Here is a 12,782-nt window from a genome sequence, read left to right as displayed (position 1 = left end):
GGCTGATTTAGTTATAACTACTATAGAAGGGATCAGGTTGAGACCAGTAGAGACTGTCTAGCAGAAATATAGCCAGTCTTCTTGTAACAAGACTTCGTCAGCGGGTTTCATTTTCCCAGCTCAGAGGAATATATACTTTCTCTAGATCTTTGCTTAATTCTTTTCCTCAGCTCATAATTCCTGTGCTCCAGGTCTCAGCCTTAGTTGTGGTTCAGCCTCAGGACAGGATGGAGCCAGGGGGAGTAAAAACATATAAACACTTTCCTGAAAATATAATGTTTTAGTATGAAAAATTCAGCATGTCTTAGGAACTGCCAGTTGGCAATATCTATGGAGCCTGACAAAATGGATGCTCTGGTTAATTTTTATATGAATCCAGTTCAGAAAATACTACTACTCACCTACAACAGTGAACATATCTGAAATCATACTGGCTTTAATCTTTAAGTCCAGAGGTGCATCACTAACAGAACAGAAAAAGAAAAGATCAATTGATAGTTATGTAGGTTAACAGAATAGCTACCCCCGATGGGCGTCAATAATGACATGTTTCCAAATGTCAATGAGGAACAACACATAAAGCATACGAAATCCATGGAAAAAGAAAAAGAAAAAGAAATCTGGGCAAAAATACTAGAAATAAAAGCCCGGTGTTAAACTCATCCTCTAGAAGGCAGGCCAGCATTAAGGCATTGATTCCCTGACACGCAATCTTTTTATTCCACAAGGTCTTGTGCAATTCAAATTTTGCACAAGTCAAAAAATACTGCTTCATTATCACTCTGGGTTTTAGAAGTTCAGACTTTTAGTATGCTCATTTATGAGTGTGCCCATTGTTCAAATAACTTTTTACTGCTGTAATAGTCAAAGCACATTCACATGCAAGGGAAAAAAATTTGGTCACCTTTGTAGCCAAAATGAAGACTATTTTTAAGTCTTCATTTTCTGTTCTAAATCCATATTCTTAGGCTTGCAAATGGGGCAAAAAACAAAAAAGAAACAAACAAACAAAAAAAAAACCCATACAGAAAAACAAGTCATACCAAAAATCTCACCAGATAATGTAGTAGGAACCCTCATGGAAACAGAAACAACATGGACTGAAAGCAAGTGGCCTCCCTGTGGCAGCAACTGCCATGTTGGCTTTGGTATTCAGGTGGTCTTCCATGAAGCAGACCACCTTAGCTGATGCGTCCAATGCATCATTCTGGGGATCTCTAACACTGTACAATGTACTTTATTGGGTAATCTGTGAAAGCTGACTTGAAAAAAGTGTAGCGCAGCATCTGAAACATCTGTAATATCTAGTTCTACACCTTACTACTGAGATTAAGCTGAAATCCCACTCCACAAAGTAGTCAATCCGTCTTTATTTGATTACTTGGTATTTTGCCAATATCGCTCATCCTTAAAAACTCAGCAGCTGGATGGTCTTTGGCATAAATCTCTAGGGTTCTCTGTTTAGAGACATGTATAGCTACTAGAAATTCTGCTGTAGCTGCAGATATAAGCAAAATTATTTCTGGTATTGAAAAATGTTTCTTTCCTTCTTTTAAACAGTAGGTTGGTTAAAAAATATTTTTTTAAACATTGTTTGTAGTTTTTAGACTTCAATCTTGGATGAAAACCAGGACATGGGACAGGGCAAAAGGACCAGATATTATCTATATTGCCCTAGGTCCAGCTTTATACCTTTACAATATATACGAATTTGAGTATGTATAAACCTTTGGAAATAAAGGGAATATAGTACCTTATGTATTTCTTTAGCTTTAACAGAACACCAAAAAAGTTAAAAAAAAAAAAAAAAAAAAAAAACCTGGGATAAAAATGAATGAAGAATCATCCCTTAGAAGCCCAATAGATGCTAAACATTTATTGCAAATTGACTAGGAAGGCAGGGATCCATAGTTGCAATTTGGACTTTGACAACATACCATTCACCACCTAAATTAAGAAATGCTAGTCATCTCTATATATTAACTAGGGAAAACGTCTTCTAGTGCCAAGAAAAATGACAAGAAAGAAAGAAACAAAGAAAGAAAAGTGTTACAGTGCTATTTGAAGATTAGTCCTTTTCTAGTAGGTAAAACTGACTTACCAGGCTAAAGAAGGAGACAGATTCACTTCCAACAACCATGGCTTCAGAGTAGAATCTATGAGCACATCAAAACCATAGAGTTCTAGAAACACAACATAATACAATACACAAGATCATTTTCCATGTCACGAAGATCTAGAAGATTCAATCCAATCAACCCCCATCAGAGGCCAAGAAACTTGCTAAGCATAAGTGGTAAGTGTAAGTAGAAGCAGAGACCCTTTCAAGTTCAAGAGAAATCAATCAAGTTCTAGGGATAATAAGAAAACAATGTAATAAAATTTCACTGTTTTTACAATCCACTCGATTGATGCTCCTGAGTTCTATACAGAAAGTGACCTGACACTAGAAGAGTTAACAAGTATGATTCTGCTGTGTTTATGGGTAAAAAAATGTTAGGAAAAGGAATGAAACAAGCACATCCAATATCAACGCTGCTTTGGGCTTGCTCTGGATTGTCCTGCCCTACTACCTCCCTGCCATATTCTAAAAACATAAAAAAAAATTTTTTAAAGATCTCTCTAGGATCCTTACATCACATTTTCTTAAACCTAGATCTTGCTTTTGCAACCTAGGTCAAGAAGACACCTAAACGTAAAATATATTCATCCTTTCCCCTCTCATATAGTTTCAATTTCCCTTTGAAGATAAAAAATAAAACATACTGGCCCAACTTAGAAAGACAAAAGATAAAAGAGGAAGCCAGTGGTAGCAGAGCAGGACTGTGACAAGTCATCTCGCACCACTAATGTTATTTAAGAAGGGAGAGAGGGAGCTGCAGATCAAATTTCCATGGCTTCTGGATACTTTACTGATTCTCTTCCTCTATCTCCCCAACTGTTGCAAGGAATAAAGCAAGACTCATGAGCAGGCTTTTCTCCCAGAATGCCTGGTTTTACTTATTTAGGGCTAAGAAGTTAACGTTGGAACACTTCATAGGATTATTAATGAAACCCTCTCTACAGAAATCACAGTAGTGCACAGTACTTGGTATACATGTATCAAACATATCAGACTTTCAGAAGTCCCATTCACTCCCAAACATCCCACCCGGTGTCCCTCAAATAAACTGCTTATACCTTTTCTCCAAGAGAAAAGATTAGCTTCCTTATTTGACCAGAGGTCATAGGCCACAGAACGCAAACAGGTATTTTCCGGAAATTCATTCTAATACAAATTTCCTTGCTTCCAGAAGAATTTTTTCATTTCTCAATCTTCTCAAAAAAATAGAAAAAAATACATGCAAACTTCTAAAAAGATGGCCCCAAAGACAATTCTAGAACACAAAGTCTGAAGTTATGTGATACAGTACCAAGAATCCTAGAATGGAAATCTAGAGACCTGGTCATCCTTATCATTTCTCTGATATTTCTTTAGCATCCTTTGGTTTCCTTTATCCTCTCCATTAATCACTATTTGTCAGTATCTGGATACTCAGTAAACCTACATCTCATTTATGCAGAATGAATTCATGCATACTCTAAACCCTCCAGAAAAAAGTTTTTATGCATGAGTTGGCTTCCATAGCAATTATTTAGGATTCCATTTAATTTGCACATAAACTATACAAGAATTTGAGATGAGATCTGCCTCCATGTTACAATACAAAACTTACATAATATTTACATTTTAAAATGTAAAGAAAAGGAAGCCCCTTCACCTATTTTCTTTTGGTAACAAATTCATAGCTTTTTTGGCCAATACTTCCTTCTGAACATCTTACCTAATCTTCAGTAATTCCACAGAATACTTCCCCTTTAACCTGAGAGAAATCTTTTGCAATACAGCACTAAATAAGGCATTTAAAAGGATAAACCTAATTGCAAACTCTACGAGTCCACATTAACATTACTCAAGCAAGAGAGAATACAATGTCTGATTCAAGAAAAATAATATTCTCTTACGTTTTTAGAAGCTCAAGCACAGGATGCAACTGTTTCATTAAGCGGTAATATTACTAATAATAGTATGAGGAACAGGGTGAAAATGATGCACATACTGATCATATTTGTGGAATTAGGCACAAATGAAGACAAATTCAAAGCAGGTTAACAATTGATGAGACCCACTATCTATCTATCTATCTATCTATCTGTCCATTTATTTATTTATTTATTTATGGCAGCTGGCCAGAATGGGGATCCAAACCCTTGACACTGGTGTTACAGGCTGTGCTCTAACCAACTGAGTCAACCAGCCAGGCCAAGAGCCACTGTTTAAACACCTCGCATTAAGCAGCCACCACATTTACTTAACCTTTTCCCCAAATCTGAGGCAAATTCCAAGAATCTCAGTTGACAGGCTGAGAACCAATGTTCTGAGAAGAGAAAAAAAAAATTACCTAAAAAGAGAAAATACCTCTCACAGTGCTAAATTAATTTTCACTCAGGTGAATGAAACCTCTTAGTTCTAAATAATCTCTACGGAGACTGTGCCCTAACTAAAAAAATCAAGCCTGGAATCTAACTACATGTGTACATGCACCAGGCTTGGACCTACTATCATTTAAGAGAGGGAAGAAACACATACTGGTATGTAATAGCATTGCACCATAGTGCAAAGCTCAGCTCACCTAAAAGGATGAAATTAGGGTAGAGAAACGGGGTGGAAATATAGTTTTTGTATTAGGTTTATCTCTTAAAATAATCAACTCAGCTTACGAAAAATAATTTGCATCCTTGGCAGGCTACTAGAGTCATTATAATAATCCTTTTAACTTATGATTGGTCTTTTTTTTTTTTTGAAGATGACCAGTAAGGGGATCTTAACCCTTGACTTGGTGTTGTCAGCACCATACTTTCCCAAGTGAGCCACGGGTCGGCCCATGATTGGTCTTTCTTACAGACATTAAAAGGTAAGGAGTAGGTTGTACTGTGAATATTAAACTTCCTCACCTTTTAGTGTTGTGTGTTTTAGCAGCAGTGTCTAGAATTTCAAAAATTCAGTATCCAGGATGAGATGTACCAGTGTTCCTGTCATTAATGGGTACAGGCAAGCGAGGTTTTTTCAGTTATGATAGCTCCTCTTTGTTCTTCTGTATTGTATTCATCATAACAGAAGAGCAAGTATTTTCAAAGAACTGTTGCTACTACTTTATTCAATATTTGTCCAGGACAATTTTCCTTGGTAAGAAATATTTCCTTCAGCCCCCAGCCAAACCAAAACAAACTTGAAAATTAGACTAGTCAGTGGTAAGAAGGATCTTAACTCAACCTCCTACTTTGCACTTGCACCTTTATCTCCCTATTTCTTTAATACGGCTTCTTGAAAAAGCAACCTACACTTAGCTATCTGTACTTTCTTAATGCCTATTCACTCCCCAACCCAAAAGACTGTGCTTCTGCTCCCTCTAATTAAATTGACTGTTCTCATTAGGATCACCAAAGACTACCCTACTGCTAAACCCATGCATCTGAAACTGTTCACCACCCCTTACTTATTGGAACTTTGTTCTCCCTCAGGTCCCAGGACTGCTCTCTTCTGATTCTCCTCCTCTTTCCTCTCCTTCTTTCATTCCTTCTCTTCTGCCCAGCTATTCAATGATAGGTTTGCTCAGGAAGGCATCCTCAGGTCTCTTTCCTTCTCAATTCTACTTCTCTTCTTGGATGATATCATGTATTCTCATAGCTGCAATTAACATGATGATGACGACATTCAAATTTCTATCTTTAGTCAAGTGTCTCCTGGACACCAAATCCATAATTCCTACTGCCTTCTAGACCTCTTTACCAGGATGTCCCACAGGTACTCAACACTCAATAAAGCTGTACTTGTTATCTTCCCCCAAAACTGTTTAGCTTCCTATTATTCTTCACCTTGGAAATGGTAAACTCATTCACCTGGCTCCAAAGCTAGAAACACTCTCTTCACCACTTCCCAATTCTGATACAACACCAGATCTCCACCTCTCTTTCTTTCTCTTTAATCTAGCCTATCTTCTCTATTCCCTTTTGAGGTATAATCTACATATGATGAAATGGATAGACCTTAAATATACAATTTGATGAGCCTTGATAATTGGATACATCCATGTAACCCACACTCCTATCAACCCAAAGAGAACCCTCATTACCCCCAGAAAGATCCCACGTGCCCCTTCCTGGTAAATAAACTCCCAGCCGCCCCCTCATCTTTTTCAACCACTATTCTTATTTATTTCACCACAGATCAGTTTTGCCAATTCTTGAATTTCACACAAATGGAATCATACAGTATATACTCTTTTGAGCCTAACTTCTTTCATTTAGCATGTTTTTGAGGTACATCCATCTATCATTGTTTTATGTTTTAAGGCAGGTTTACTGAGGTATAATTTATATACAATAAAGTTTGCCCTTTTAAAGTATACAGATGATGAGTTTTGACAAATGTATACAGTTGTTTAAACACCACCACAACTGAGATACTGAAAGATTTTATCATAAATGTTCCCTCATGCTCCTCTGCAATCCCCAGTCCCCCACACCCCAGCAATCACTGATCTGATTTTTGTCTTTCTGACTTTTCCAGAAAGTCAAATAAATAGAATCAATACAGTAGCCTTTTGAGACTGCCGTCTTTCACTTAGGATTGTGCTTTGTAGGTTTATCTATGTTGCTGCATGTATCAATAGGGTAGTTCATTCCTTTTTATTGCTGAGTAGTATTCTACTATATGAACATACCACAATTTGTCTATCCATTCAACAATTGATGGACATGTGGGTTTTTTCCCAATTTGGGGCTATTATGAATAAAGCTGTTACAAACATTTGTGTATAGGTATCTGTGTGTACATATGGTTTCATTTCTCCTGGGTAAATACCAATGAGTGAGACTGCTAGGTCACATAGTAAGGGTACATTATCACTGCATACATCTCACCTCCTAAGAGGTCATTTCCCTACCACTAGTCTCTCCCCACTGTACTCCATTCTCCAAGACCATCATAATTACCTTTCTAAAAAAAAGAAATTTAATAGTTACATAGAGACAAGCAGTGAATTGGCCCAGCAACAGACACTGATGTCAGGTTGGTTCCTGGAAGATTTTAAATTAGTCACTGCTATTAATGTACAGTATTCCCTATGTTATAGTTCTGTCATCCTGAGCTTTGGGTCAAATAATGATAAAAGTTAAAGACAAATAATAATAATTATATTACTCCCCTGCTCAAAAACCTCCAGTGGCTGTTTGCTGTCTATAGGATGAATTTAAACTTGCCAATCCTACGTAATCCGGCCCCAATCCACCTCTGTAACCTTACCTTCTGCCCCTCATCCTGTGCAGGCTAAATCTAGTCACACTCCTTACCATCTCAAAAAATGCCCCATCCTGTCCTGATGCTGTATTTTGCATGTCACATTCCCTGTTAGGAATGGATTTCCCTGGCTCCCAAGGTGTAGCTGGTAACTCTTGTGTATTCCAAGAGCACTTGTATCATCACTTAGCATTTTAGGTCTGCTCCTCCTTATCACTTGAGGGCAGGGACATTTCTCATTCATCATATCAAACAGCTTGCACCATAATTAGCACAAAAGAAACAATCGAAAAATACTGAGAAAAAAAATAGAAAGAAAATTTTATCTGAAAAACATTGTACAATTTTTGAGAAAGACAAAAAATAACTTGTAGCTACTCCCTCCAAAATAACCCTAACCTTAAGACCTGAAATGTTCATAATAAAGCCACCAATCAAAGAAAATAAGAGAAATCTTATTAAGTTTTAAATATTAAAGACATTAAGGAAAAACCTGATAAAAGATGGTTTAGGAAGGGAAGGGAAAAAAAGATTTGATAGAGAATATAATAATTCATCAAGGCCTAAGAGACTACTAAACATGTCACACTACTAATTTTGGAATCAATCCACTAACCCTCCCAGAAATAAAGTCCCAGTTGAAGCTGTAGTCCCTTAGGCAATGGAAAAGTGCTGACATTAGCCAGTACTGACTGTCATTGAAATGCTATTGCATAAAGGAAATTCTTTTCACCTTGGCTTTGGATTTGAGTTGAAAAGCTAAGGGAGAAGTCTTTATATGGGGTTCAGAAGGAGAATTTTGGAAAAAAGCAGACCAAGATCCCACAGGAAAATGAACTAAATAAAAGAAAAAGCCCAGAGCCAATTTGTTAGCTAGTCCAATAAATCAATATGGTATCTGGCTACCAGATGTAAAGATAGATTTGAAAGGAGTATCTAAGACTAGGTACTGTTGACTAGAGCAGAAAGAGTGCTCTTTTTTAGGCCTGATCTGCTAGAAAGGATGATATCATGTTTCCTGAGATCTAGTTACAGGAGAGCAGAGGGAGAATCCAGGATACGTGGCATGCCAAAAGTGGCCGGACTCATCAGAACTTGTCTTTATGTGGGTGGAGAAAGAGCCAGAAGAACCTGGCTCCCAAACTTGGCTTTGCCGTTTATTAGCTGCATGACCTAGGACAATTTATTTAACCTTTCTGGGTCTTTTTTCCTTGTCTATAAAACATGGGTAAATAAATACCAACAAAATTGTTGAGGATTAAAGGAAATAGCCAATGAAACTAAACTAAATAAAGGAAATAACCAGTGTTTGCTTGACAAACAGTAGGTACTTCCTCCATAAATCCCTTCTACAGTAAACTTCCCTTCCCAGCTAAGGATGAGATAAACCAGGAAAGGAGATTATCTCAAAAAGTGAGCAGTCTGATAACTTTCACTATTTTTTGGCTGCTGGTCAAGCAGCTTACATTATTGGAGAATATATGCTGCCTGCTTCCATTCCTTCAACAATTATTTATGGACACCCTGTTTTTAGAAACATCAGCTTCCCCTGTGAAATGGTCAAGAATGGCAGCAATAGAAGGCCAAGCCAGATATCACTCAACAAAGATAGGTGTACTGGTCATGGTTCATCCTTAGCATATATATCACTAGTCTGATCAAAACAAGGCCAGAACGATCAGTTCTACAAGTGGCCCTGTGGCTGATCCACACGATTCCAGGCTGGACAGGGCTGGAGACATAGTCCATCACTTCAGCCATCCTCCACATAGATAAAACCACTGTCAGCAGCAGCATCTTTAAAGGACAGCTAACATCCTGTTGTTTTTGGCTGTTTTTCTTTGACTGGTCAAAAAAGCTGTTCTCATAGTTATCTTGCAGTGCCGATTTCCTAAGCATATTTAAAGGATTGCTGGTTAAGCACATTATTTCACATGGTACCACATTTTCACAATCTTGGAAGGCAGTAAAAATTAGGTTGTCAAAAACTGGTTTTATTGGGGGAGGTATCAAAAATTCTAGAAATCAATAGTCCTGTGATCAAGATGATTTGACTGCCAAAACCCATCTTCTGAATCCCCATCTCTCCAAGCTGAGTTTTTTTCATCTGACTTCTTTCACTTACTAGCTCTAGAACCTGGTACAAGGGTTAATTTCTCAGGGTCAATTTCTACATCTGGACTAATTATTCACTAAGGTCCTTTGCAGATGTACAAATCTATGAAAAAGCATTAAATGGCTTTGATTCAGGTAGTCTGTGAAGTTTCCCAAGTCTACACGGAAACACTAATAATACAATGCAGATATATGTATACAAATCCCATGTGAAATTTGGTTTGAGAGGATCAAACTATTCATGGCAAAGCACTGCTGAAAGACTAACCTATGACCTGCACATAGCAAGAACTGAAAAAAGTTAGATGCATAAATAAATGAATGAATGAGAATACTGAAGGTAACTTGGTCATTACAGGTGGCAGAGTATGAAAGAAATCACAGGACAGAAACACTTAAATGGTAATGTTATGCTGCTGGCAGAGATCCACAAGATGGAAGGGCAGAAACAAACAACCAAAAGAATATAATGAATCCCATCTCTGGACTACTGGCTTCCCTTAAAAGCACCAATGCTATGTTTAAGCTAAAATCTTCTGGAAAGTTCTCAATTCCTGTTTACTCTAAAACAAATGAAACAAACAAACAAAAAACAACAACTTCCCCAGCTTATTCCTTGTAACTTAAACCCCAGGGAAGGCCAGGAGTCAGTGGGAGGCAAAGAGACTCACAAATATACACACATATACAAAATCATATCTGATGGGGGGAGATTAATGAAGCACACAAAACCCCAGGGCTGAGAGGAAGTGGAATTAGAACCACAAAAGCCAAGAAGACAGTCAACAACTTAAAAAACTCCAGATGCACTCAGTTTATTAAAACTGAACACAAGTAGGGAGGGGGAAAGAAGACCCATGGCTGACGAAATGGACTTAGGGTCACTGAGTCAGAGAAAGTCGCTGCTTCTTTCACATTGGAACATTCCATTGCTGTTAAGTTCAATAAATTACTAAGCTTCCAAAAGGCGATCAGGTGATAAAAATAGAAAAGAAAATATTCTGAAAAGCTTTTATGATTAAATATTTAAAACAAAGATTTTTACACCAAGGGCTATAAGAAATTTGCCCGCATATAAAGAGCCAAGTATATACAGAAAAGATACTTGGATTATTTTAATCTAATAAGGTTTTGGAAGTTGGAGTTATGTTCCTAGTCCCCCCATCCCATTCTCAAACAGTGTGCAATAATTTTCAGAGCTCTAGGCCTTTAGCAAACCAGCTCCATTGGGAAGCCTACTGTCAGGCCACCAAAAGGTAACTAAAGCAAGTACTGACTGTTCACTCAACAAACTCTAAGAGCAAAAGATGCTGCCCTGATAGGAGGGGCAAAACCAACAGAGACATTGTTACTGTCCTCAAGGAGCTTCTAGTCCAGTGGGGAAGACAGACACATAAATGGATACCAGAGGACATGCAGGTACTAATGCAGAGCTATGAACAGAGTGCTGGGGGTATGTTGGTGGGGGAGGCTAGCTCAGACTGGGAGAGTTAGGAAAAACATGACCAAAAGAGTGATGCTTAACTCTGTCTTAAAAGATGTCAGTAACCTATTAGGAAAAATAACATAAGAAAGGTATTTTAGACACAGGATAAAGCAGGTGTAAAGGCAAAGGCAAAGGGTTAGAAAAGGACCTGGAAGGTACAAGGAAATGGTGAAAAGTTTGGTTTGGCAAAAATACGGTTAAGAAGGGAAGTGGGGACAAAGTGACTATTAAGAATTCAAGAAGATAAGCTTGTAGACTACTGGGGAAGTAAATGTGTAAAAAAAAAATTTCCTCTCACAATGTGAGAGGAAAAGAATATAATAAAACAAGTACAGAAGAGCAGGAGGGGGAGACACAAGAGGGCATTTTGTTAGGCAAGACTTCCTAGAAGAGACAACATGGAGCTGAGTCTTAGAAAAGAAATGGGAGCATAAAAGGCAGATAGGAGGAGAGTTTTGTAGCTAGAAAGGAGAACTTAAAACAGAGGCACAAAAGCTTGTAGTGCCAAGTATAGCATGGTACAGCTGGATTATAAGGTATAAGAGGGGAAATAGGATTCTAAAAAAGTCAGCTGGGGGCCGAGCCCGTGGCGCACTTGGTAGAGTGCTGCGCTGGGAGCGCGGCGACGCTCCCGCCGCGGGTTCGGATTCTATATAGGACTGACCGGTGCACTCACTGGCTGAGTGCCGGTCACGAAAAAAAACGACAAAAAAAAAAAAAAAAAAAAAAAAGTCAGCTGGGATCAGATCTTCAGGAGCCTTGAAGGTCTTAACAAGTTTCTACTATACTATTTAAGCCTAGGGAGCCCTTTAAGGGTTTCAGAAGACATAAACAGATATGCATTTTTAAAAGATATCACAACTTTTTCTTTTCCCATACAATTTTAGATTCTAATTTATCTACTATCTAGTATTCAAAGTCTCAACAATTCCCTTTGTTTAGTGCCCCTCAAGTACAGACTGTTATGTTAATCCATTAAAGAGATCAAGAATCATAATGTCTAATTATAAAAATTATAAAAAATCCTTTTTTGGGGGTACAACTTAAGGGCCAGACATTGTGCCAAGTGCTTTCCATGTATCACCTCATTTCATCTTCTTGGTACTTTTAGGAGGTAGACACCATCATTACTGCCATATTATAATAGGGAAACTATAATAAGATTAGAGTGACTTACTGGAAAATCACAAAACTAGTAAGGGGTGCAAATGGATTTCAAACTAAAACTGTCAGGCTCTAAAGCCCAAGTTCTTTATTTTCCTGATATCCTGCCTCCTAAGCAAGCCATAACTCTTACATCCTTACTACTTGTATTACTCCATGCCATGCTTTAATCATCTTCCCCATCAATGACTCCAGTGTGTTTTACTAACTAATACCTGCTGACAGTCTATGTGACTTTACAGACATTCACACTGTCAATCACTAACAAGTTCACATCCACGTAGAAAGCAAATGTAGACAGGCATCCTCAGTGCTACAGTCACAGCTAGTGGGTCAGTAGATAACAGGTTTCCTGATCCAGCAGTTGTGATCTATTTACTATTATTCTCTGTGAAATGAGGGAGTTGGGGGTGAAATAGAAGAAGAGGGGAGGAGAAAGAGGAGAAAAAAGAGAAGGGGAGAAAGGGAAGTAGGGGGCGGAACCCACCAGAAAGAAGACTAAAACAAAAAGGAGGGGTCATTGGAAAATGGGAGAAAGCACATACTGGTACCAGCCAGAGCTTCTTGGAACAGTTCCCAGTCTGGCTGCCAAAGAGCTCTGGAATATATTTGTTAGAGCTGGATTCCTATACAGTCTGTTGCAGACTCTTTCTGATTGCACTCTGACAGGGAGACCCA

General features: G+C 38.1%; 1 protein-coding gene across 10 annotated transcripts in view; it reads right to left on the bottom strand.

Moving 5' to 3' along the window:
* TTLL5 (tubulin tyrosine ligase like 5) overlaps positions 1 to 12,782 on the bottom strand; it is a 282,889-nt gene that overhangs the window by 202,450 nt on the left and 67,657 nt on the right. For all 10 annotated transcript variants that reach the window (XM_063088853.1, XM_063088855.1, XM_063088861.1 and 7 more), the window contains exons 13-14: positions 2,102 to 2,183; positions 402 to 463 (exon numbers count right to left, since the gene is read on the bottom strand). In XM_063088853.1, coding sequence (XP_062944923.1) covers positions 402 to 463; positions 2,102 to 2,183 — 144 coding nt within the window. The remainder of the gene's footprint in view (positions 1 to 401; positions 464 to 2,101; positions 2,184 to 12,782) is intronic.

This window comes from Cynocephalus volans, chromosome 3 (genome assembly GCF_027409185.1).
Source record: "Cynocephalus volans isolate mCynVol1 chromosome 3, mCynVol1.pri, whole genome shotgun sequence".
Taxonomy (NCBI): Eukaryota; Metazoa; Chordata; class Mammalia; order Dermoptera; family Cynocephalidae; genus Cynocephalus; species Cynocephalus volans.
Note: the sequence above shows the minus strand (reverse complement) of the source record. Positions and strands in the feature narration are given on the sequence as shown.